General features: G+C 41.3%; 1 protein-coding gene across 1 annotated transcript in view; it reads right to left on the bottom strand.

The window, feature by feature from the left end:
* ANKDD1B (ankyrin repeat and death domain containing 1B) overlaps nucleotides 1–26,349 on the bottom strand; it is a 57,413-nt gene that overhangs the window by 16,432 nt on the left and 14,632 nt on the right. The window contains exons 4-8 of the mRNA XM_032144996.2: nucleotides 23,955–24,053; nucleotides 23,745–23,849; nucleotides 14,524–14,622; nucleotides 13,638–13,736; nucleotides 2,086–2,184 (exon numbers count right to left, since the gene is read on the bottom strand). Coding sequence (XP_032000887.1) covers nucleotides 2,086–2,184; nucleotides 13,638–13,736; nucleotides 14,524–14,622; nucleotides 23,745–23,849; nucleotides 23,955–24,053 — 501 coding nt within the window. The remainder of the gene's footprint in view (nucleotides 1–2,085; nucleotides 2,185–13,637; nucleotides 13,737–14,523; nucleotides 14,623–23,744; nucleotides 23,850–23,954; nucleotides 24,054–26,349) is intronic.

Here is a 26,349-nt window from a genome sequence, read left to right as displayed (position 1 = left end):
TCATAGCGTCCAGCCACAGGGTGGTCACCAAGCCCTCTGCAGCTTTGTGGCTAAACCACCTGTCTTCCCAGCCACAGCCCTTCATGGAGCCCCTGGCCCCTCTCACTTATCCCAACCACTGGCTTCTTATCCGACCCTGCTAAACCGCAGGGCCTATGTCTACCCCCGACACTTTGCCTCCAGGCTCCCATGCTGTTGCAGTCCCACCCAGCTGCTACTGGCCTGTGGAGACATGAGAGGAGACATGCCCCCAGGAGTAGAGACGGCAGCTGAGAAGGGGGAAAAGGGAGGGAAGAAGCAACAAAGGGAAGTGAGGGCAGAAGCGATTAAGGCATGAGAGAGAGGGAGGTGAGGGGCATCCAGCATGATAAGGGAGGCGGCGGGGGGGGTACCAGGGGAAGGTGGACAGGGGTGTGACAGCAAGGGCTGAAGATCCAGTGACATTGTGCAGATCAGGAGCCGAGCTGAGTGTGGAGCGGGTGGCGAGAAGGAACAGGCACCTACGAGGGTGAGTGATTAGGACAAGTGCAGCGTCGCTCAAGTGGAATAGCTGATACTAATGATACGCATCAGACACACTCAGCACATTCTCATTGTGGTGCTTATTACACACTCACTTCCCCAACTGTTTCTTTTATTTTTTTTTCTCAGAGATGGGGTCTCACTCTGTTGCCCAGGCTAGAGGGCAATGGAGCCATCGTCATTCACTGTAACCTGAAACTCCTGGGTTCAAGTGAACCTCTCACCTCAGCCTCCCAAGTAGCTGGGGCTACAGGCATGCACCACTGTGCCCGGCTAATTTTTAAATTTTTGTAGAGATGGGGTCTTGCCATGTTGCCCAGGCTGCCCTAACAGTTTATACTCTGTTTTAGACACCAGGCTGATAGTTTTTCAGAAACCATGTCAATAACCCTAGACATTTGATATCATATTCCCCACTTCATACATGAGACATAAAGAGGATCAGCAACTTCCACAAGGCCATGCAGCAAGGAAGTGGCAGAGACAGGACTTGAACCCAGACCTTTCTCACTCTACCATCTGCACCAGGCTCTGTCTCAGGAGATGGGGGTACATGGATGGAAGAGAGACCATAGCGAGTTGGCAAGAGCGTCACCAGCAGATGGAGGGAGGGGAGATGAGGGGACAGGTAGAAGACCACAGCTGAGTAAGTCAGAGACTGTCGGAGGCCAGCAAGGGTCAAAGCAGACAGATGATGTGAGCGGGGCTATGGGAGCAGCACGAAAGGAAGAATTTTTGTGTAGGTCTCTTCTGCCCAGGAATAACCTCCTTGAGGCACTAAGTGTGAAAAACGAGAAAGCATCTCACATTGCAAAGAAGTGGGCATTGGCCTTCTTGCCGGGGCCACCCGCCTCGCAGGGGCGCAGCTCCTCCTGAAAAACAGGAAGTGTCCTTGGACTGAACCAGGTAAGTTCAGAGCCAATTCCCCCAACACCATGCTCCAAAAACTGACATGGTTTAAATCACATCCCTCCTCTTGAGTTAATACAATAAATAGTAATGGCTCAGCAAGATCAGAGGAAATCATATTCTCAATGGAGAAATGAAAATAGAGTGGAAAAATAGAGGCATGTTTCTTGTTTAATTCCAGCACAGAGGGCCTTTGTTAATTCTGCCAAAGCCAATTCAAACGTCAGAAAACCTAAATCAGTATAAAGAATTGACTTTCAAAAGAAAAACAAGAACATTCAGTGAAGGGAGAAAAATTATCACTCTTCTTGATATGTACAGCTGCTTCATTATTTTCCCAGACTGATAAAATTAATACAAGAGTAACGGCATCTCTAGACATATGAGAAAGCTTTTTTGCAGCAAATACCAATATTTAAAACACAAAGCTTTCATTTTGTTCAGGAACTTCAATGACTTTCTAAAATTTATCCCTCGGATTTTATTTCTCAGGATTAAGACTCAGCCTCCAAAAGAAGTCAGCCAGCCTTCCCAGAAAGAATTCCTCCCTTGTGAAACATTTCATCTCCTACACATATCTGCAAGAGGCATCTCCCTGGCACAGCTAACCTCACGGCGCCAGGACCAAAGCCCATGTCATTGGAATAAACTCACTTCCACATTCTGGTGCAGATCAACGTTCTCACTGAGAAGGAAGTTGACAAGGGATGCATGGCCGTTCCTGGTTGCTATCTGCAAACTACTGATATTGAGCTGCAAGAGACAATAGAGAGGACAGGGAGGAACTCCCATTATAATTCAGCATGTTTTCTGGTGTTTATGACATGGTAATCAGTTAATACAATGAAATAGTACAACTACAGTCGTGCATCACATAACAGTGATTTGGTCAATGACAGACCTGCAGTGGTCCCATAAGATTACAATGGAACTGAAAAATTCCTATGGCACAAGTACTTAACTATGTTACTATGTTACTACACTGTACAGGTTTGTAGCCTAGGAGCAATAGATATACCATATAGTGTGTTGTAGGCTGTACCATCTAGGTTTGTGTAAGTACACTCTATTTATGTTTACACAATGAAATCAGGCATTCCTCATAACATATCCCTGTCATTCAGAGATGCATGGCTGTGTTTAAAAAAGAAAATCTGGCTGGGCACAGTGGCTCGTGCCTGTAATTCTAGCACTTTGGAAGACCAAGGCCGGTAGATCACTTGAGCCCAGGAGTTTAAGATCAGCCCCAGCAACATGGTGAAACCTTGTCTCTACAAAAATTAGCTGGGCTTGGTGGTGTGTCCCTGTGGTCCCAGGTACTCGGGAGGCTGAGACTAAGGTGGGAGGATGGTTTGAGCCTGGGAGGCAAAGATTGCAGTGAGCCAAGATCATGCCACTGCACTCCAGCCTGGGCAACAGAGTGAGACTCAGTCTCTAAATAAATAAATAGAAAATCCATTGTGTTTTTAATTACCGGGGTGAAGGGGAGCTATTATTAGGCTGGTACAAAAGCAACTGTGGTTTATGCCTAATTGTTTTTTTCTAAGTGTCTCCCATAAAAGTGTCAGAACCCCAGCGAACATGTGTGCAACAGACTGAATGTTTGTGTCCCTCCCAAAATTCGTGTGTTGAAACTCTAACGTCAACGTGATGACGATAGGAGGTGGGGACTTTTGGAGGTTATTAGGTAATTCGTTCTTGACTGATTAATTGTAAGACTGCTACAAAGTATTTGCAGGTCTTTCAAATAAGGATGCTGTTGGAAATTGCTTTCCCGCAATTGCTGTATCTCCCATCCCACAGTCTCTGCAATACAACCTTGCCACTCCCCTCATCAAGAGGCGGGGTTATTTTCTTCACTCCTTTGAATCTAGGTGAACCCTGGGTGGAACCCTCATGAATGAAACCCATGCCCTTGCAAAAAGAGGCCAGAGAGCTGGCTAGTTCTCTTTCTGCCATGTGAGGATACAGCAAGAAGACAGTTGTCCGTAAACCAGGAAGAGGGCCTCATCAGAACCTGATCTGCTAGCACTCTGATCTCAGACTTCCAACCTCCACAACTATGAGAAATAAATGTTTGTTAAGTCATCCAGTTTTATGGTATTTTTTATAGCAGCCTGAGCTGACTAAGACACTATGCCTAGGGCAAATATGAGTTAAATCCTCCTTTCCCTTCTCCCAGGAAGTACGAAGTGGACTAGAACCAGGTCTTCTCTCCATACACCTCAGCAAAACCCCTCTTTGAACCAAAATAGGTGACTTGGTATCGGCCCCAAGAAAGGCCTGTTTCCTGCAGCCCTGTCTGTTTACTGCCAGTCTCCCCCGGGCTAGGCAGACATTCAATGCTCGGCATAATTTCTACGTGCAGCTTCCCTCATCATCTTCCTACTTGGCGCTTTCAGCACCTCTCCTTCCCTGTGCTCAGCTGTCTTCGCTTAGTGCCCAAGGAGGAGGGCATACTGCTTGAGGGGATGGTCTGCTCCTGGCGCTCCTGCCATCCTCCAAATGGCCCAGCATGGTGCCTTGCAATAATACAAAGTCAATGAATTGGTTGTTGACTGATTAATTGTAAGATTGCTACAAAATATTTTCACATCTTCCAAATAAGGATGCTGTTGGAGATTGCTTTCCCAAAATGGCTGCATCAGTATCTCCTGTTCCACAGGCTCCTCTGCAATATGTCCTTGCCACTCCCCTCATCAAGAGGTGGGGTTTATTTCTCCACCTCCTTGAATCTGGGTCAACCCTGTAACGGCTTTGACCAACAGACTATGGCAGAAGTTCCAGCGTGCCAGTTCCAGGCATGGCCCCTAACTAGCCTGGCAGCTGCTGCTCTCTTTTTATAATGCCTTTTATAATGCCTGCTCTTGTAATCCTTCCTCTTAGAGGCCAGTTCCCAGTCTGTAGGCTGAGGCACATGGTGAGGCCCAGGTGAGCTGCCAGCTGACAGCCAGCATTAACTGCCAGGCATGTGAGTGTACTCTCTTGGATATCGGGCTCAGGTAAGCCTTCAAAATCCTAGCCGACTTCCAACTGTAATCACATAATAAATGCAAAGTAAGAATCCTCTCAGCTGAGCCCAGTCAACCCACAGAGCCATGAAAATAATAATACATTGTTGTTTTAAGCCACTGAGCTTTGGGTTGGATTGTTAGGAAGCAATAGATAATGGAACAGATGCCAACAGCAATGACCTGTATATCTCTGACCAACTGAAATCTAGCTTGCATGATGCTAAATGCCTATATGACCTTGGATATCTGGCCTATCAAGTACGGGCCTCTTTGCCTTCACCTGTAAAAACGGCCCCTATATTAGTTTTCTATTGCTGTTATAAGACATTGCCACAAAATTAGTGCCTTAATAAAAATGTATTATTTTATAGTTCTGGAGGTCAGAAGTCTGAAATGGACCCCACTGGGCTAAAAAAAAAAAAAGTGTTCACAGACCTATGTTCCCTTCTGGAGGCTCTCAGGAGAATCCACTTCCTTGTCTCTTACAGGTTTTAGAAGCCTCCTATGTTCTTTGGCTCACACCCCCTTGCTCCACTGTCAAAACCAGCAACAGTTAGCTGAGGCCTTCTCACACTGCATCACCGACATCCTCGTCTGCCTCCCTCTTCCTCTTTAAAGGACCCTCATGATTACATTGGGCCCACCTAGTCATCCAGGAGAATCTCATTTTAAGATCAGCCAATTAGCAACCTTAATTCCATCTGCAATTTAAATTCTCCTTTGCCATGTAACATAACATATTCACAGGTTCTGGGAATTGGGATGTGAACATCTCTGGGGTGGGGAGCCTGACTCTGCCTATCACATCATCCCCCTTCTTTCTCTGAAATCACAATACTACTGGGAGGATACATGGGCCCGTAAATGTGTATGGTAACCATAACTGTTATTTTACCCATTCCACAAAAAAAAAATTGAGCACTTATTTGGTGCCAGGCACTATTTTAGATAGTGGAGGGATATGTTGGTAAACAAAACTGACAAGATCTCAGACATTACATTTCAGTGGTGGTGGACAATCAATTGATCCATAGATTGGTAGACTGGTAGATCAGATCAGTGGACTTAAATTAAATCTGCTTATTAGATTCTAGATGTTGTTATAGAAGAATAACATCAGCTAGTTGTAAGTTCTACAACAAGACATAAAATAGCATGACTTGTTGGCTACTTTCTCATGGCTGATCAACAAAGCCTTCTTGGATAAGGTGACATTTAAACTGAGATCAGAATGGTCAGAAGTGCCCTCCCTGGGAAGATCAGAAGCCACCTAAAGCAGAAACAAATTTGCAAGAAACTCAAAGCAGGAACCCTGTAGTAGGAAGAGTTGTGGGAGTCCACAGCATTTACCTCTAGGCATCATGGGCTCCGTGTGTAGGGCCTACAGACTTTATATGAGCCAAAGAAACCGTTAAAATGTAAAACATAAAAAAATTATTGGTTCCACGATACCAAAAGAAAACCACAAAATTGAAGTGAATAAATATTTAATTGACATTCATACTTCATTGATTGTTAAATGTAATATTCATAAAATATTCATTACATTTATAAACAATTTGTAGGTTGCATTTTTTCACCTCCCTCAAATTCCCAATTATGCACACAGAGTTCTAAGAAATCAGAGTCAATCATAAATTAGGTGAGTCTGTCATAGCCAAATAATTGCAAAAAGCAAAAACAAAAAAGCCTTTTAGAGCAATTAACAGCAAAAAAAAAAAAAAAAAAAGTAAAGAGGAATGTGGGAGGACTTAAATATGTATGATAAAATGTGAGGTAGGACCTCCAGGAATATGAGTTCTTAGGACCTACAAAAGCCTTCATTGGACCCAGGGCAGTTAATAGGGCCCTAAAGAGAGCCTGTTGCCATAACTCTCGGCAGCCCCTCCACCCAACACAAATGGAGGAAGCCAGCTGTCAACTACATTCATAATCTCACTCCAACATCCTCCTTAGAAATGACTCAACCCTTTACCTGCTCCCCTTGCTGATGGGGAGGTGGGAGGGAGCACAAAAGCAATCTCCTGGAAACCAACACTCATCAGTGTCAGCAGGTGAAGCATATTCAAGATCAAACACAGCAATCACCTACAAATGTGAAAGCAAACCAAAGTCCAACCCATCCCGGGCTCATGTGTGTTCTTGCTGTTGGCTTCTTGCTTCACTCTGCTTTTCTCCCCAAGGTTTTCACTGGGTTGGACAGATAGGTGTGGATAGCTAGTGGGGGCTGAGGTTGTTGATTGAGAAGTGTGCTGATGAACTCGGGAAAAATTCTAGTAGTAAAAGCTAAAAAATGGATTCACGATCATTTCCAGGCCCTAGAGCAGCTGAGGCCACTGGCTGTAAGGACAGGGGCGATATGGAGCCTGCAGTCTCAGTTGGAGGGGAAGAACGTGTGCATATGAAAATCACTACAAAGCAAAATACTTAAGGGCAAAACAATTAAGGACAAGGGTGAGGCAGGGTACAAAATAATGGAGTAAGCCTGACAGACTCTTGCTAACCTGGGAAGCCTTCCCAGGAACTTGAAGCGGGATACAGACTGGGGAAAAGGAGGCACCTGTGCAATGACTGTGGAGGCACAGCTCTCCACATTCTGAATATTTCATGGCTCCCATGAATTCTTAACTTTTTGTTTATTTATTGCATCAATAACCTTGCAACTTCAGTGGGACTCAACTCACACTACTTTGATTTTCCTCTCTCACAATCCTTGTGCATGTATATATAAATCCAATCATATTAATATTTACTATATTTTTCAATTAGTGTTCTATGATTAATATGTTCAATATTGCAATATATTTTTAGTATTTATCACTATAATTTTTAACAGCTACATAATTTTCCAGGTAGATGCACCAAACCTTCTTTCAGGCTTCTCCTACCATTCATTCCACGTATATGTTGTATCTAGTTCTTGGCTATTGGAGCTAACTTTATCATCTATCTGAATGCATGCAGCTAGCTTTCTGCCTTTTAAATTATTTCCTTAACATAATTTGCCATGTGTGGTTAAAAGGAAAGTGACAAATTGCTTTTCGAAAGATTATACAAATATACACTCCCACCAGCAGAATACAGGGTATCAAACATGCCAGTTTGGGACTTTATTCTTGATTGGGACTTTATTCTTGCATGTTTAAATTTGTACTTGTTGAAAAGAAATTGTTTATATATTGTGTGGATATAAAGATCTCTAAAATATATTGGCAATCAAAAGAAACCAAGGTGCAGAGCAGCATACATTATATACTGTGCTGTTTATACAGTGTTGGTATATATATATGTGTATGGATTTAATTACATTTTCCATGTGGATTCATGGAAAATTCCTGGGAGACTAAATAAACTATTAAGGATGTTAGTTCTGGGGAGTAAAATTGCGATGTGGGGTTGGAGTAATGCTATTCAAATTTTTTGTCATGAGTTTTCATTATAATTAATTAGAAAAACAGAAAAAGAAACTAAACCGTCTGAAGACAAAGCCACTGCAGGGATTAAAAGCTGAGGCACTGGTGTCAGACATTAGTTTGAATCCTTGCACTGCTATTGACTAGTTGCATGATTCTGAATGATTTCCTTAACTTTTCCAAATTCTATTTTTGTGATCTAAAAAACATAAAAACAATAACACAATCTCAAAAGTTTCAAAGGTTCTTAGCACAATGACTACATACAAAAGTATGCTGCAGGCTGGGCACGGTGGCTCACGCTTGTAATCCCAGCACTTTGGGAGGCCGAGGCGGGTGGATCACGAGGTCAGGAGATCGAGACCACGCTGAAACCCCGTCTCTACTAAAAATACAAAAAATTAGCCAGGCGTGGTGGCGGGCGCCTGTAGTCTCAGCTACCAGAGAGGCTGAGGCAGGAAACTGGCGTGACCCCGGGAGGTGGAGCTTGCAGTGAGCCGAGACTGCACCACCGCACTCCAGCCTAGGCGACAGAGCGAGACTCCGTCTCAAAAAAAAAAAAAAAAAAAAAAGTATTCTGAATTTAGAGGAAGGCACCATCCTTCCTTCTTCATGCACCAGGCTGACCACTTGAGCTTTCACACAATAAAGTTTTTTTTCAGCGTCTTCTCTGTATAAGCCAAGCATGCACTAGTTGCTATGAGAAAACAAAGTAGAATAGAGTGTCTGTTTCTAAGAAGTGACAAGTACTTGCTCATTTTGCTCCATTTTCAATTATTCCTTCCCCAAAAGAATAGAAAGAATGGCATTGCTTTTGAGGACACAGTAACTGGGTAATATTAGAGGTAAATCATTAATTCTTACCAAAAACAAAGCATATTATAAATATTAATCCTAAAGTACCAGTGAGTGGATCAGTGTAGGACCAGAGTTTCCAAAGAACATTTTAAGTCTCCTTCCCACTGCATGAGTGAACATGGTCTAGAACACATACTTTATTTGGAATGTTGATGTCACTTCCTGCTGTCAGCAGCACTTTGCTGCACTCTTCATGACCTCCTTCAACACTCAGAAAGAATGGTGTTTCTCCATTCTAACAAAAGGAAAAATAAGTTAAATTTAATTGCCCCTTGTCATGGAATGAAATTACTTGACAAACAACATGCTTTCTCTATGCCTTTTGTGCATTACTCTTAATAATGGATGGCATTTATTGAACAACTATGTGTCAACTTGTACTGCCAAGACTATACGCTTTGGCACAGTTAAATCACACAATGCTATAAGGGCAGGGTTAATATTATCCACATGTTACAGATAAGAAAACTAAACCTCAGCTGAAAGTGTCAAAGTGGCTGGGTTCAGTGGCTCAGACTGTAATCCCAGCACTTTGGGAGGCTGAGGCAGGCAGAATACTTGAGCCCAGGAGTTCAAGACCGGCCTGGGCAACGTGGCAAAGCCCCATCTCTACAAAAAGTTAAAAAAATTAACCGAGTATAGTAGTGAATGCCTATAGTCCCAGCTACTCAGGAGGCTGAGGTGAGAGGATCACCTGAGCCCAGGATGTTGTGGCTACAGTTAGATAGGATTGCATCACCACACTCCAGCCTAGACAATAGAGTGAGACCTCGTCTCAAAACAAAACAAAACAAAAAGATAATCTCAGAAATAAAGAATTATAGTACAGTATGAAACATACAAAATTAGAAGTACGTTTGTACCAAGTATAACTTTAATCTTTACAACTGATTAAATGTTACATGACATTTTAAAAAATAACATTAATTTAAAAAAATCTCAGAACTTCAGTTTCCTGAAACTCAAGATAAATACTAGGAGGACAAAGTAAGAGTTTAATTCAGGCCAAAACATAGAGGAAAAAGAAGGAGCTGGTCCCACACAATAGCTACTTGGCTATTTCCCTTTCCTCATGCAGAATTTCCTAAAAATATTTGGAAGAAATGCAGAATTCCTCCCCAATTCCCTAATGATTTCCCTCCTTGGACATTATTCTGCTTAACAACTGCCTTAGGATAAATTCAGAAGGCTTTACTCATAGCTAATTAGGTATAAACAATCATCTTAACAGGAACACAAGAGTATAGAAACCAGTGTTCCCATTCCAACAAGGTGGGAAAACTATATTCCAGGCTGCTTTACCTGGGTGCCTGGGACAGCCATCTGCTTATAAAGGCATTTCTCCGCCAGGCGCAGTGGCTCATGCCTGTAATCCCAGCACTTTGGGAGACCGAGGCGGGTGGATCACCACAGGTCAGAAGTTCAAGACCAGCCTAGTCAACATGGTGAAACCCTGTCTCTACCAAATATACAAAAATTAGCCTGGCGTGGTGGCATGCGCCTGTAATCCCAGCTACTCGGGAGGCTGAGGCAGGAGAGTCACTTGAACCTGGGAGGCAGAGGTTGCAGTGAGCCGAGATCACACCATTGTACTCCAGCCTGGGAAACAAGAGCGAAGCTTCGTCTCAAAAAACCAACAAACAAACAAACAAAAATGCATTTCTCCCCATAATCTTTCTTCTCATTTTTCCAGGAAAATAGATGCAAAAAGACAAATCCCAGTGGGAAAAATATATGTTAAAATAAAGTGTAAAGGAAACAATTCATGTCTTTAATATATCCAGAGCCTGAGAAGGTTTCATATCTTGGACACTACAATCTACCTCCAAGGATATACCCAAAGGCAATTGTGAGGAATTCAGACTAAGGTTTATATACAAAGAGGTCTGTGACAGCACTACCTATAATAAAAACTGAAGCTGAATATCCAAGAGCTACAGAATAGTCAAGTGAATTTGGGGCAGCTGTGAAAAATATATTGTACATATATGTGGAGGAACACAAAGGAAACTGGTAGTAAAATCCATCAGATGTGTATAAGATCAACCTTTGAGCTGTGCATGGTAGTTCACACCTGTAATCTCACTTGCATGGGAGGCTGAGATGGGAAGATCACTTGAAGCCAGGAGTTTGAGACCAGCCTGAGCAACATAGTGAGACCCTATTTCTAATAATAATAAATAATAATAATTCTTTGAGTTTAGAGAAAATACAAAACTGCTATTTATTATCTTGAATTTTAAAAATTTATATTTCCAGCATATGCTTTATAATGAATTAATTGAATTATAAATGTATATGTGATAGCCACATGATCAAACTTTCTTTACTGATATGGGTTTGCCGCCAAGAATGTCTAGAGGCCACGGCTCTAGAGCATTCACGTGGGTCACTCTAAATGATCTGGCAATAGCTTGTATCAGGAAACAGAGGCAGCCCACGACTGGACAAACATTATGAATCATATTGAAAAAGATAATATTATCACTGTGCCCTTAATTTTGTGCAAATGAAACCTATCATAATCTGAAATTAAAGTTTCCTGGGCTTTATGAGTTTCCCCAATGTGCCCTGACTCCAAAGTTGCTGAAAGGAAAATGAAATCCACATGCACGCACACATTCCGGTGGTTTAAACATGTTTTAATAGAAGAGGGAAAGCATAACTAAGAATATAAATAACTAAGACTATAAATCCTGTGACTACAGGACTTGATCTCTGCTCTGGTTTGAATATTTGTTCCCTCCAAAATTCATGTTGAAACTTAAATCCCCAATGCAATAAGATTAAGAGGTGGCCTTTATGAGGTGATTAGGTCATGAGCGCTAGCTCAGTCAACCAGGTGGATATAATTGTCGTTGTTTGAGCACATGCATTACATTGGAATGGGTATCAGTGGCTTAGAAGAAAATCTTAGAAACAACAGTGGGGCATTCTTTAAGAAATGCTGCATCTCCCGTGCCACTGTACTCCAGGCTGGGTGACAAAGCAAGACCCTGACGCTATAAGAAAAAAAAGAAAGTAAGAAAAAGAAAAAAAGAAAGAAATCGTCAAGACTGAATAAGAAAGTGATTTAGAAGAATCTAATCAGCATGAAATTTAGAAACAATTAACTGAGTTATCTTGCTTATTTTTTCCTTTATATATGCATGTAAAAAACTAAAAATCTAAACACATCTTCAAATAGGCAGCATAAAATAAATATTTTAAGTGATAATAAAGTGTTTTGTCATAGTTAAATGGCAGCATTATTTTTTCTGAGTGTTACACAAAATAATGGTGTGCCTTACCATCAATGGTATCTTAAGGTAAATGCTTATGATACTAGTTCTTTCCGTAGCTCTTAGGAGAGGCATCCAGTTTAGAAAGGATCAGAACATTAAACTGTGAAATCCAAGAGGACCCCACTGACCTGAGTTTCCAAACAGCCAGACAAAAAGTTACTGGACCATAGGTTAAGAAGTGACCATCCAGGGCAAATGACTCACAAATCTGCCTGCATAGCCACAGCCACATCCCCTCCAACAAATCCAGAACCAGTTTCTTTTTTCTTTCTTTCTTTTTTTTTTTTTGAGACAGGGTCTCTGTCGCCCAGGCTCGGGTGCAGTGGTACGATCTGGGCTCACTGCAACCTCCGCTTCCCGGGTTCAAGCGACTCTCCTGCCTCAGCCTCCCGAGTAGCAGGGATCACAGGCACCCATCACCACACCCGGCTAATTTTATATTTTTAGTAGAGACAGGGTTTCACATGTTGGCCAGGCTGGTCTCAAACTCCTGACCTCAGGTGATCCGCCTACCTCGGCCGCCCAAACTGCTGGCATTACAGGTGTGAGCCACCGCACCCGGCCCCAGAACCAGTTTCCAGCTCGCTAACACTCCACCTGAATGTACCCACCTCCCAAGTGCCTCAAACACATTCAAGCCCTCATTACCTACCTCACTCACCTGCTCCCCCACTGTACTCCCCAACAACAGCCCAAGCCAGATAGCTGGGGGCAGAAAGTTCTCCCTCTCCCCAAGTCCTGGTCACAAGTCCTGTGGACTCTGCCTCCTCCTACCACTTCATCCTGTTGCTCATGAGTGTCTCAGTGAGAGGCCTTCCATAGGTCTTGTTTCCCCCATTTTGGCAGTCACCTGACTGGTCCTCCCCACTTCTGGGCTTTCCTGGCACCAGTCTGCCTTTCAAACGGCTATGACAGTTACCTGCCCACACCTAAGATGAATCCAATCCCTTTTCACTGCTTAAAACCCTTCAAGGTCTCTGCTGGCAACTACATCAAAGCCAAACCCTCCCTCCTGTAAAGCATGGCCTTTCATCATCTGTCTTCCTTGGCCCACTAACTTCCAGCTTTCCCAGCCCTCCTATCCTCAATTTCTGCCACCCTGAGCTTGTCAGCCCGGAACACACCATACTCTTGCCTTGGTTCTTTTACTTGGACTTTTCCCTCTGAAATACTTTATACTTGTGCCATCCTCAAAATCCCTCCTGCCAACGTTCATTACAATGTCAAGACCCAGATAATATATCACTTCTTCTGTGAAAACTGTAATTTCTGAAAAACATCTTTCTCTGTGTTTTCATGGCATTCTCTGTAGACCTTTATTATTGCATGTAGCCCAATACATTATTTGTTTTGCATGCCCTTCTTGCCCTGTAGGCTTCTAGAATAAGAATACATACTTCATCTGGCATACAGTACATATTAAACAAATGTTATTTGAATGAATGGGCGAATAAATGAATGGATTAACAAATGAAGTGCTGTGGGATATTTTGAAGAATAAAGTAAGAATCTTTCAGCATCACATTTTACACTCCATGACACTAACACTTTGTTTTCCTCCCACTCTTTTCTTGAAAGCCATTCCTCCAACCCTTTCCCATTTAAGTCCTGTGCCTGTAATGAGCACTTTCACGTACCTCATTCATCTCATTTATATCTTGCCACTGGGTTAGCAGCACCTGCACTGCAGGACTGTGACCATGCTTCGCAGCGAGGTGCAAGGCAGTGTTTCCTTCCTGCAACAGAGACACACTAGACGTAGAATCCCCTGTGCCGGGAAAGCATGCTCCTTCAATAGTAAGGGCTGCAATGGAGTTTCTGGAAGTTTTCATTTTGGTTAAAGCTGCGGTCCAGAGTGTGGACCACTGTATCTGCAGTTTTAAGTGAAATTTATACATTTTTAAGTTTTAAGTAAAAAGGTATAGCTTTTTGAACCAGTAGGAAAAAAATCATCCATGCTCCTTGTTCTAATTTTGCTACCAATTGCTAGCAAAACATGGTGCAACAAAACAAATTCCATTTGACCTATGTGAGGGTAAAATGGTGAAAGATTTATGGGAGATCATTGTAGCAATATTGTACACCCAAAGATTTTAAAATGTGCAGAAGCCTTTGACCCACAATTCCACATCTAGGAATTTCTCCTAAGAAAGTCATCAAAGGTGTACATATAGATATGGACGTCTACCCCAGGGTTTTCCCCTTCCCTTTCATATAAGGCTGAGCCTCCAGGAGACCTCATGGGAGGAGAGAAGAGGGGTGGAGTTGATCATGGAAAAATCCATGTGGTCTATTGATTTCACAAACATTTATGAAACAAAAACTGCCAGTCTGGACAACCCACAGCAACAGTGGAAGGATTTTGCCTGGATAGTTAATGATTCTCTCTGAGTACAGTAGCAATTTAACTCTCCTGCTGACTAAAATGCCCTCACCAAATCTACATGCCAATTGTTACCCCTCTACATGAATTGTTACTCCCCTTTCTCTTGTTCTCAGCAAAGAAATAAAAGTCCAACTCACCTTGTCCTTTTCTGAAGTATGCAGGTTTAGGAAGGTAAGTTTTTCTATCATTTCAACATGGCCCCTCTCAGCTGCCAAAAGAAATGGTTTTCTTCCTTTCTAAAAATCAATCACAAACCTCAAGCATTTATTACACTCTTAGTGAACAAGAAAGAAAATGGACAAAGCTAGCGACATTTCAAGGATGATGGGGAGTCCAAGATGGCCCTTCTTCAGGGAGGAAGATGATGCTATCTCTGACTCCAAACCAGATCAGGTCTGGGTTTTCACTCAAAACTGTGGGAGACTCCACATCAGCATGAAATCTGTTTCATGGTGGCACACAAATACTGTTCAGAAAAGGTCCTCTCAAGCATCAGGAGAGGTGCAACATCACAGTCAGATGACAAGGTTCCCTTTTAAATATAGCAATATTATGAACTTTATTTATTCCATAGTTATTTCACCATTTACTGAGAAGCTACTATGTGTCAGGCCCTGTCTCAGGCACCTGCACATCATACTAAGCCTTCCCTTACTCTGGGGCTTATTATTTATGTGGCTCATTCAGACATGACATTTGATTAACTGCTTCTCCTTAGGCCTTCGTTTCTTCCTCATAGATTTATCTACAACATCTACTGAGAATCAATAGGAAAACTCTTGAGAATAGGTCAATACAAAATGGAATCAAGAAATGAGGCATTACCCAGAGAATATAGATGAAGAGAAATGTTTAGGTTTGAATTTTTTAGAAGACAAGCTCAAATACAGAATTTTCTGATTATGGAATTCCTCCTACTTTTTATGTTGCCAATGGAGACTATATTTTCCATAGCCAAAATGTCATCAAGAAAAGTGAAAGACCTGTCTTAGTCTGTTTTATGTTGCTATAACAGAATACCTCAGGCTGGGTAATTTATAAAGAAAAGAGGTTTATTTAGCTCACAGTTCTGCAGGCTGGGAAGTTCAAGGGCATGGTCTTGGCTTCTGGTGAGGGCTTTCACACTGTGTAATAACATGACAGAGAAAGTCAAAGGGATGCAAGCATGCGTGAAGGGACGAAACTCAAGAGCATCCTAGCTCCCACCTTTGTGGAAACTAATTTATTCCTATGAGAATTAATCTAGTCCCACCAGAGTGAGAATTCAGTACCTGAAGAATGTCACCAAGCCATTCATGAAAGATCCACTCTCATGACACAAACATCTCCCAATAGGTCCCACCTCCTAACACCACCAGATTGGGGATCCAATTTCAACATGAATTCTGGTGGGGACAAAGCATAGCCAAACTATAACACATCCACAGAAAATGTAACATTGTAACTTGAGATAGTTAAAATAAGGAAAAGGAAGTTGTGGTGGCAATATGGTAGCAGAAGTATTTTCTTCAATTAAAGAGAAGAAAACACAGATTGGCTTAGTGTGTTACTAACTGAAAGCTTAGCAAGGTGTCTTAATGTTAAAAAATAGATACGAGCCTCATCTAACACTCGATAAAATAGGGTAATGAAAAGATCATGGCCACTGTTAACCTGAGATAACAACACAGGAGCCCCCAATAACTGGAGAAAAAAAGGAAGAAAAAATGCTGAAATAATAAATGGCAAAAAGCAAAGACAAAAACAAATCTATAAAGATCAGTCCTACAGAGGTCTGTATTTATGCATGTATGGAAGCTGGAGAAACAAATTTGCACCAAAAAGTTCACCTAATTCATCATTCTTGGGCCACATATGTCACCAATGAGATCTACATCCCCAAACCTTCAAAGGGTTTAGTGATTTCATTCTCAGGAAATCACTAAGAAATGGCAAAGGAAAGAAACAGAGACTGCTTGGAACCACAGTTTTCTGCTTTCAAGGTAGGTACTAATTGAAGGGTAAAATTTAATCCTGAGTCATGAGCAACTCTTTGGAAATGACAGACCAAAAATTATTGTGTTTGATATATAAATATCTGCAAATAGTGACTACAGGTAAAGCTTCATGTAAACAAATCACAAAAGAGGGAACAAGAGACAGGGATTATATACTAGATGAAAAGATCTGGTCACATATCCTCATAAATAATTCATTCATTTGTTCAACAATTGTTGAGCGCCTGTGAATATGCCAGATAATGTGCTAAGCAATAGAGTGACCAAGGTGAGAAATATATTGCCCATCCTCAAGCTCAGAGTCCAAAAGGAGAGATGGATACATAAGCAAGTAATTATAATGTAATGTAGTAACCGAGTGCTGGTTAAATATGGGGGTACATAACTCAGCATAAGTGTGTTTGTGGCTGGAAAGTCGGGAGGTGAGACATGGTGGAAGAAGGCCTTTAAAGGTTGCTAATGCACTGGAACAGGAGAAAAGAGCACTTGTTACCTGATTCCTGCCTGCTATCTTTTACACTGGAGAATGACCCCTGGCTCATTTTGTGGAGCTGTTAATTACAGGCTCCTGCCTCTTCTACCACCTGTCCCTTGGCCACAGTGCTTGGTTCTGGGATGGTCACATGCTAGGCCTATGAGAGCCAACCATGAGATATTTTTTTGGCATATCCTATTTTTATTCTAGAGCCATCAGCTAGCTGTTAGTAGTCCTCTTTGCCACCTGATAAGAAGACCCTGCCTAAGAATGAAGTCAGCACAGTGAAAAGCAGAGTTGAAAACTAGGAAGAGATAAAGAGCCCTGCTGACATCATCTGAGCTCCTGCATTCAGACATACCTGAATCCATGGCTAGATTTTTAATTGAATGAGCCAATAAGTTCCTTTCCTTAGTATGGTTTGGGTTGAGTTTCTGTCACCTTTGACTAGATGGCTTCCTTAAATCAACTGCCTATGTCAGAGAATTATGAGCAACTTCAATGTCCACCAGTGAGTCTTTTTTTTTTTGAGACAGAGTTTTGCTCTGTTGCCCAGGCTGCAGTGCAGTGATACAATCTTGGCTCATTGCAACCTCTGCCTTCTGGGTTCAAGGGAGTCTCCTGACTCAGCCTCCTAAGTAACTGGGATTATAGGCGTGCGTCACAACGCCCAGCTAATTTTTTGTATTTTTAGTAGAGACGGGATTTCACTATGTTGGCCAAGCTAGTCTCAAACTCCAGACCTCAAGTTATCCACCTGCCTCGGCCTCCCAAAGTACTGGGATTACAGGTGTGAGCCACTGTGCCTAGCCCACCAGTGAGTCTTTTAAGGTTCAACTAAACATTTCAGACTCATAAAATTATCACAGGCCACATCTGGCACCAGTTTTCTCAGAAGATGTGGGCACAAATTACAGCTTGTCAGTATCTATCAGCTGTCCCTCTTCATGACACAGTCCACATAGCTGTCCAGGAGGTGTTGTCTTTGGACCCCCAGATGAGCACATAGTTGCAAAGTGACAAGATCCACATTGGATGGGTCAGAGCCACCCTGGCTTAGAAGGCTCATGCTCCACAAGAATAAATATCTCCTGAACAACTCCTTAGGCACAGCTTTCAGGGTCCCCATGAGAGAGATGCCTAGTTACAAGAGTCACTGCACTCAGAGAAGCCCAAAGGATGGTTTCTCCTTCTGGAAATTATAGTTCATCTGAGTTCTTCCCAGTCTAGATGGAATTTACCAATTAGGGGTCATTTTATCATAATCTATGCTGCTTAGTAACATAGTTAATAATCTATCTTTATTTAGTTTCCAAGGACACAGAGGCAAAAACTTAATCAAAATTTAAATTATCATGCAGAAGGAAAGGGCTTTTGTTAGCTCTTTATGCACAGAGACCACAAATAATACCTGAAGGTGTTGTGCTCTAGTGTGGCATTTGTTGCTTTTGCCTTTATATTTACCTTTCTTCTAGTAACAGCACTTTCATTTTACTTTGCAGAACAACCACACATACACACACACACCCTGTCATTTAGCCCATTTAGTGCTGTCCATTTCCAGGCCTTACCTGCCTGCCTTCTGCCACATGAAGTGATTACATAACCCTGTCGTCACAGTGATTGGTTCGAGATTGGGCATATGATTCAGGTAGGGCCAGAGTTGTTCCTGAGATTTATATATAAACATTTAATGACAGATTATTATTTTTATTTCTTAAGGATTGAAATCCATAAGGATATTAAACCTGAGGCTGCTAACAGCTATCTTTCCTACTATATGAAAAGTATACCTATGAATAATGCCGACATGCAGACAGCTAAGAAATGGAGAAAGAAAAAGAGCTGGGTCCAGCCATGCCTGAAGCTGGCAAGATACACCCTCAAACTCTTTAGTTAGAAGTTAATAAATTACCTTCTTTGCTTATTCTCGATCAAGATGGATTTTTTTCTTTACAACAGAAAGAATTCTAATACATATTTATCAGTTTGGTAACAATACTAATCTGTTCAACTTTAAAATGGCACTTTTTTACCCTTTGCATTACTGCATAGATAATGTCCACCAGTGAGTCTTTTTTTTTTTTTTTTTTTTTTTTTTTTTTTTTTTTGAGACAGAGTTTTGCTCTGTTGCCCAGGCTGCAGTGCAGTGATACAATCTTGGCTCATTGCAACCTCTGCCTTCTGGGTTCAAGGGAGTCTCCTGACTCAGCCTCCTAAGTAACTGGGATTATAGGCGTGCGTCACAACACCCAGCTAATTTTTTGTATTTTTAGTAGAGACGGGAAAGTAGCAGTGAAAGAAAGCTTCACCTGCTAAGAGATGGGAGGTTCTGATAAAAGACTACAGTTACCACAGATGAAACATCTTTCCCTTCCATGGAAACACTATTAGTTTGAACTTTGGAAGCCCTTTAAAACAGTTATCATCCAGGAAAAAGATGTAAAAGCAAAATTACACAAAGCAAAGACATTTAAAGTAATCTGTAATAAATATATGAAAAGGTAGCATAAAGATGAGATTACAGCATAATGAGATATAAATCTTTTCTCTCACTGAGTACATATTATTAGACAAAATAACAGGAATTTCAAAGATATATGTGGTTTTTAAACAATATAGTTTCTTATCATGTCCTTTATTTTTTTTAACTACCCAATCCTTTTTCATCACATTCAAATAGGCCTCTATCCAGGGCAGTCTCATAGGACCTCCCTTAATTGGAAGGCAGGAAGCTTTTCCAGCCAGGAGGATGGTGGAGCTTGGTGTCAGAGCCCTGGGCTCCAGGCCTTGGGCAAATCACAAAGACTCCCTGGCTCAGGATCCTGTCCGTTTAAGTACTAAAATAAGGAGGGTCCAGGATTCCTGTTCTTTTTTTCCTCTATTAATTCAATGTCTATTTAACCTGATTATAAGAGAGTCTTACTCTGTCACCCAGGCTGAAATGCAGTGGCATGATCTCAGCTCACTGCAACTTCCACTTCCTGGGATCCAGTGATCCTCCCACCCCAGCCTCCAGAGTAGCTGGGACCAGAGGTGCGCACCACCACAAGCCAGCTAATTTTTTGTATTTTTTGTAGAGGCAGGTTTTCACCATGCTTCCCAGGCTAGTTCTCAAACTCCTGAGCTCAAGAGATCCTCCCACCTCTGTCTCCCAAAGTGCTGGGATTACAGGTGTGAGCCACTGTGCCTGGCTAACCTGATATGTTTTAACTCAATGCAGTTAATTTTTTTTTTTTGCATGTAAGTCTGAAGGATTGGGATTGTTTATTATAAATTATTTTTAAGTTTACTGAGAAGATGAAGTCATCAAATTTGATGTTATCAAATTCAGCAAAAATTTCATAAATAGCCATTAAGTGGGTATCCAAAGTCCAACCCAACCTTCCTTCACCACAGGGATCCCTGAGATGTGTCGCTCTTAGGAGCCCCTGAGGAGAGGTGCTGGTGGGCCTCCAGTGCATGTCCCTGCCTACAACATTTCCCATCACCCCGGGGTCAAGCACTTGAGGCAGGGGAAACCCTGAATAACTAGAAATTTCAGAGGTAAAAAAAATATGCGTCATGAGATTTAAAAAAAAAAGCAGCATGTTAAATATGAAAAAGTGGCACTGGTGAGGTGGGAGACACTGGGTTACTTCTCCCCTCACAGACAGGAAACAATAGATTTGATTAAATCTAAAGTTGTTAAATGTTGCCTTGGGTCTATATAAGAAAACAGGTGTCTTCTCAAGTCCCCTTCTACTCACTATCCCCTTCCCTCCCAGAAAAAGAACCTTCTTTGCATTTTGACTTCCGGAGACTTTAAACCAATGGAAGTCTACCATTTTCGTAGCTGAAACCAACCCAACATTGTACCACCAAATTCTTGTAAATATTCAACAAATATATGAATGGAGTGTGAGGCCTTCCTATTTCTCTCCCTCCCCAAACATGTTAGTCTGAGTATTTATTTTTGATCACCAGATGGACATTTACATGTAGATTCAAAATATCTATACTTTATTTATAACTCCTGGCTGCTCTAATCTCTCTCCCCTGAAAAGGCCTCAATGATTTTTATGGCTGTGGATCTGGGGGAAATCTCAAAATGTTTCCCAGCATCCTCCATCTCTCCCCACCCAAACTCCCCCTGGCCTAGTTAAATTCATTTTGTTTTAAGGGCCTCCTTCCAGGAAAGCTTTCCTTGTTAGCTTTTGGAGTTCCCTCCAGGCCAAAGAGATAGATTTTACCAAACCTGGCAGGTACACAGGCTCTCAATCACTTTCTGTTGATAAGAAACTAGGCAAGAGAGTAACACTGTGAAGGTGAAAATGCCTTAAATCTCAAATGTATTTCACAAACTCCACAATACCTTTAAGCAGATGCAAATGGGAAACCCAGCAGTAAATCAACAGACCCTGAGCTTCTGATCCCAGTTGCAACTGGCATTTCCCCCCACAATTTTTTTATTATGGTAAAGTACACATAACTAAATTTATCATCTTAACCATTATTAAGTGTATAGTTCAGTGGTATTAAGTATACTCATGGTTGTCTAGCCATCACTACCATCCATCTCCATAACCCTTTTCACCTTGCAAAACTGGATTCTGTCCTCATTAAACAGTAATTCCCCACTTTCCCTTCCTCCTAGCTCCTGGCAACTACCATTCCAACTGACTTTTGTCAACAGGTGTGGCCCACTCACAGATCTTAGAAAAAAAAGTAGATTTCTTTTGTGTGTGTTTTCTATTCATCAATTTAGTTTTCTTAAGAGACTAAAGTTGGGCTCAGACTCAAAGAGTCTTCTTTCCCTACATGACCCAGTGGACTCATTATTTGCTCATTCCTTGTATGTCTCTGAACTCAATTTAAGATCTCGCAGCTGGACATTACTCTCTGCAGTTTGCTGCCAATCCTTTTTCCCAACAGATAGAGGAGGAAGAAGGTGAGAGAAGAGGACATGCCCAGAATCAGCTGAAAAGAGTTTTGGACAGGAAGGCTGCTGGCCAGCAGAAACTCAAGAAGTGGGGAAGGCTCCCCGCAAACCTGCTTTGGTTTCTGAACCCCATCAGCCTGCCTGATCCTTCCCACACACTACCATCTCTCATGGAAGCAATCAGAGCACATTGAAGGGGAAAATAACTGTGTGTCTTATGCATAACAGGCCGTCAACAAATATCTGCTGAACTGAACTGAATGGAATTCATTCATTGGCCACATCTCCACTTGGCATGGATAAAATTAGGAAGATCCAACTTCCTTACTCTGATACTAAATAGCATTTGACTATGATTGTCACTTTGAGAAAATCAGATAGGATATTGTATCCTATAACAATTGTTACAACAGTGAGCACTTACAATGTGCCTGGCTTCTTGCTAAGTGCTTGATAGTCATTAGCTCATTTAAGCATCTCAGCAGTGGCTATTCCAATACTGCTACATAGGAATGGCATAAACGAAAGGGGGTTATGGAATTGCTCACCATGAAGCTCATTTGCATAGGTACTTTTACGTAAGATCGAGGAAATGTCAATCATTATATATCAAAGAATGGAGGTTTGCTGATTTAAAAAAAATTGTATGTGGGACAAGACTTCTCCTATCAACCCTTGTTGTTACCGTAAAGTAGATTTTATTGTTTCCATTGTATAGATGGAGAAACCGAGGGTTTCAGAAATTGAAGAGCTTGCTTAAAACCACACAGCTAGTGCATGGTGGTACTGACCAGACCACAGCCCAAGACTGTCTTCCTCTAAGCTGTAAATGTATAGTTGTTTAATCATATGTAGAGGAAGTCAAAGAAGTTTACAGACCTAATTTGAAGAAATACTTCTTATTGTTAATATTGTTGTTTTTAAGATTAAGGTCAGAAAACAAATGTCACAATTTTTAAAAACAGGTGAAATGAAGTGACTATTACTGACCAGCTTCTAAAGAAACTTTTATGGTGTAGTATTCTGGTGGCACAGAGAAAAGGAAGTCCCATTCATGAAGTATATTCTGCCGCTGAGAAATCAAAATGCCAAGTGCACAAAGGCTACTCCTCTATGAAGAAAACAAAAAAAAAAACAAGGCCTAGAGGGAGATATTCCAGGGGAAGGACAGTCCCTGACATGGCCAATACCCAACATTAGTCTGAGGAGGGGACAGCACAGCATGAAGGCTGGATTCAGCCAGACCTGGCTTCAAGTCCTGGCTCTGTCACTTTTTAGTTGTGAGACTTTTTATCAGGTGTTTGGCCTCTCTGAGCCTCAACTTCCTCTCCTCTACAAATGAGCAAAATATTTTCTACCTTATAGGATTATTGTAGGGGTTAATGAGATCATTCATTAATTCAGCAATGATTTGTTGAGCATCAGTAGGTGCCAGGCCCAAGACCTCTTACTGAAATAATGTATGTAAATAGCTTTCCTCTGTACCTACATTAATAGATACTCGTTAAGTAGTAGCTGGTATTGTTATGTATCCCCTCATGTAAAGAAAAGGAATATTGACAAATGCAATAAAACTGCATTGTATTTCAAGGCTCATTACTGTATAGCTTTGGGTCAAATATATTCCCAAAAGGCCAAGCATAATAAAATAACATTTAGGTACACATTCTGATTACTAAAGGGGATAGGATACTGTCCATGCTCTGGCCAGGATGAGGGAGTAGAATAGGAAGAAGGAATCTGGCTGCTTCCTCAACATTTCCTGTTCTCCCTACAAGCAGGGGCCAGGACCACCACTAATACCAACACTCCTCTTTGGTTCTGTGGTCTGCCATGGTGATGGAGGAGCTGGCTACAGGGCCAGGTCTGTCTGTGCTGGCTGCTTTCACAGCTGTACCAGAGGCGGAAAGAAAGTGAAATTTGATAGAGGTGTATGCAAGACCTATACGACCAAAGTAAACACACCTCATCAGGCTGGTTCAGGTCCTTGAGGTGCAGATCTTGAATAAGATACTCCGCGATGCGCACATGATTGCTCTGAGCAGCAAAGTGGAGGGCATTCATTCCATCCTGAAGAGAGCCAGGGGTGGGGGAGATACACAGTGACCTCAGAACTTCCTCTCTCCTGCAATGGTGAGGTAAGAGCTTTTGTCCAGGTGTGACCCACATACCTACCTGATTCTTGGCTCTCTGGTCTGCTCCAGCTTTAACCAGCATGAGCATGACCTCGAGGCTCCCAGTCCAGGCTGCAAGGTGAATTACTGTCAAGCCGTGCTGCCCCAAGAAGACAGAAAAAGAGAATCTATCACTCTGATGAGCTGCAGCATATACTGCCTCATCAACAAAGGCCAAATTAATACTAGATTGTTGAAAACTAAGAAATCGAGAATTTAATATGCAGCAAAAGTGATATTTCGGTTCTATGGGAAAAAAATGATTATACTTAATAAGTGGTGCAGGCACAGTGGTTCTCCATCTGGAAGAAAATAAAATGAAAAGCTATATCATACCATACTCACAAAATAGCACACAAACAATAAATATATTAGAATAAAATCCAGGCTATAATGTACAGTCTCTTAATCCAGAGTTAGAACAGACAGATAATAAACAAAGTCAATTAAAAATGACAGATTTTTTAAAATGTATCTTTAATAAAGATAAATGGTTATTCTTTAATGCAGGAAGCACACTTACATATGGAGAAGAAAAAGACAAACTCAGAAAAATGGACAAAGAAAGGAAATGGAAATGATTATTGTTTAAGTATCTGGCATCAGAATTGAAAATACAACCAGCAGTCCCACTCCTGGGAATCTATCACGTGAAAATAAAAATGTCAGTACCTAATTCTATATATATAAGGATATTAATTGTAATACTAAAAACTGGGTGCAAGATAAGAGCCTATCAACATAGGAATGCTGAATAAGTTATGGAATAGTCAGACTATATAATGCAAGCATTAAAAATAATGAATTAGTGCTACAACAATTGACTTGGAAAGATTTCCATGAGCTTTGCTAAATATGGAAAATAAAATAGAGAATAACTATGATATAATCCCATTTGTTAAAAAGGAGTGATTAACAAAACCCCATACATGTATATGTATATATCTATATCTATCTATAGGTGGGTTGGTGGGTAGGTAGGTCGATTGATCAATATAGATATGACTATGTGAGCAGGAGAAAAGTACAGAAATAAACACACATATCTCAGATTGTTAAGTATGGTTACCAGAGGAGGAAAGGGTACAGACAGGTGAAAAAAACACAAGTTATAAAAAGGATCGCATTTATATAGATGCTACTTAAAATATTTTATTTATACAAAATTATTTAGATTTGTCTGTGTGCAAACACGTGTGCATAAAGTTGTTAGACTGAAAAAGACCAGGACTTAGTGACCTGTAGGGATGCTGTGGGCAGTTGTATGCTGACTTGTCTACCAAATAAGAAGAGAAAAAAGTGTGGAAGGAAGCACAGCCAGCAGTTAACACTGGTTATTTTAGGGAGATGAGATATTTAGGGAAATAAGCAAAAAAATGCATCTGCACCCCGGGCCCTAAGTTACAGAAGCAGGATAGGGCAGACACTCTGAGCCTGATCTCCAGGATCAAGCAGAACTAATCTCAGATTCTGGTCACTTTCTATCACTTTCAAGTATGGGGATCTTGGTGAACTTAGTTCTAATTCTCAGCTTCAGCTTCCTTATCTGCAAACTCAAGTGTCTGTTTTTCTGTTTCCTTTAGCTCCACGAAAAAGTAATCCATTTCCTCAGTACAAGTGCCTACCCAGAGTAAGCTCTCACACTACATTTTATTTGCCTTTTCTAATCAGTTGTGTTTGTGATCTGGAAACTGTTTGTTAGATGTACACACTATGAGTAAATGACTAAGGAATGAGGGCCTGTAGTACACTTCTATTTGTAAAGTGCATAAGCCTTTTGGCATTTATTTTGGCTGCCCCCAAGTTGCATTAATGTATTCTCTTATTCTTAGTAAAATTCATGTTGGGAGAGTAAAACAGCAAGTCCCAAATTATTGAGGCATAACTCTAAAGTGGTGATTCTCAACTGGGGGTGATTTTGCCCCCAGGAAACATTTGGAAAAATGTATGGAGATATTTTTTACTGTCATGCTGTGGGTGGGGGGGAGGTTAATATTGGCACCTAGTGGATAGAGGCCAGGGATGCTGCTAAACATCCTACAATACACAGGGCAGCCCCAACAACAAAGAATTATCGGGCCCAAAATATCAATAGCACCACTGTTGAGAAACCCCGCTCTTAATGTGCATATCCTATCAAATTTATATTTCAGCTGTCACTCTAGATGGTGAGTTAGCCCATTTGTAGGTTTACAATTCCAGCATGAAGAAGACTCTTCATTTCTGGACTCTTTGTCCCAAAGAGAAATGATGAACAATGACTGACTACTTGAGGTTCTTCAAAACATGTTCCCTAAACACAATTCCACCCCTTAATTTGGACTTCCCTACAAGTCAATGCTCTATATTTAGTAATACTAAATCTGCATTCAAATAGAGACCAGAAGGCCAGGAGT

The sequence above is a fragment of the Hylobates moloch genome, unplaced genomic scaffold (assembly GCF_009828535.3).
Source record: "Hylobates moloch isolate HMO894 unplaced genomic scaffold, HMol_V3 SCAFFOLD_23, whole genome shotgun sequence".
In the NCBI taxonomy this organism is placed as follows: domain Eukaryota; kingdom Metazoa; phylum Chordata; class Mammalia; order Primates; family Hylobatidae; genus Hylobates; species Hylobates moloch.
This window is presented reverse-complemented; position numbering and strand designations above follow the sequence as displayed.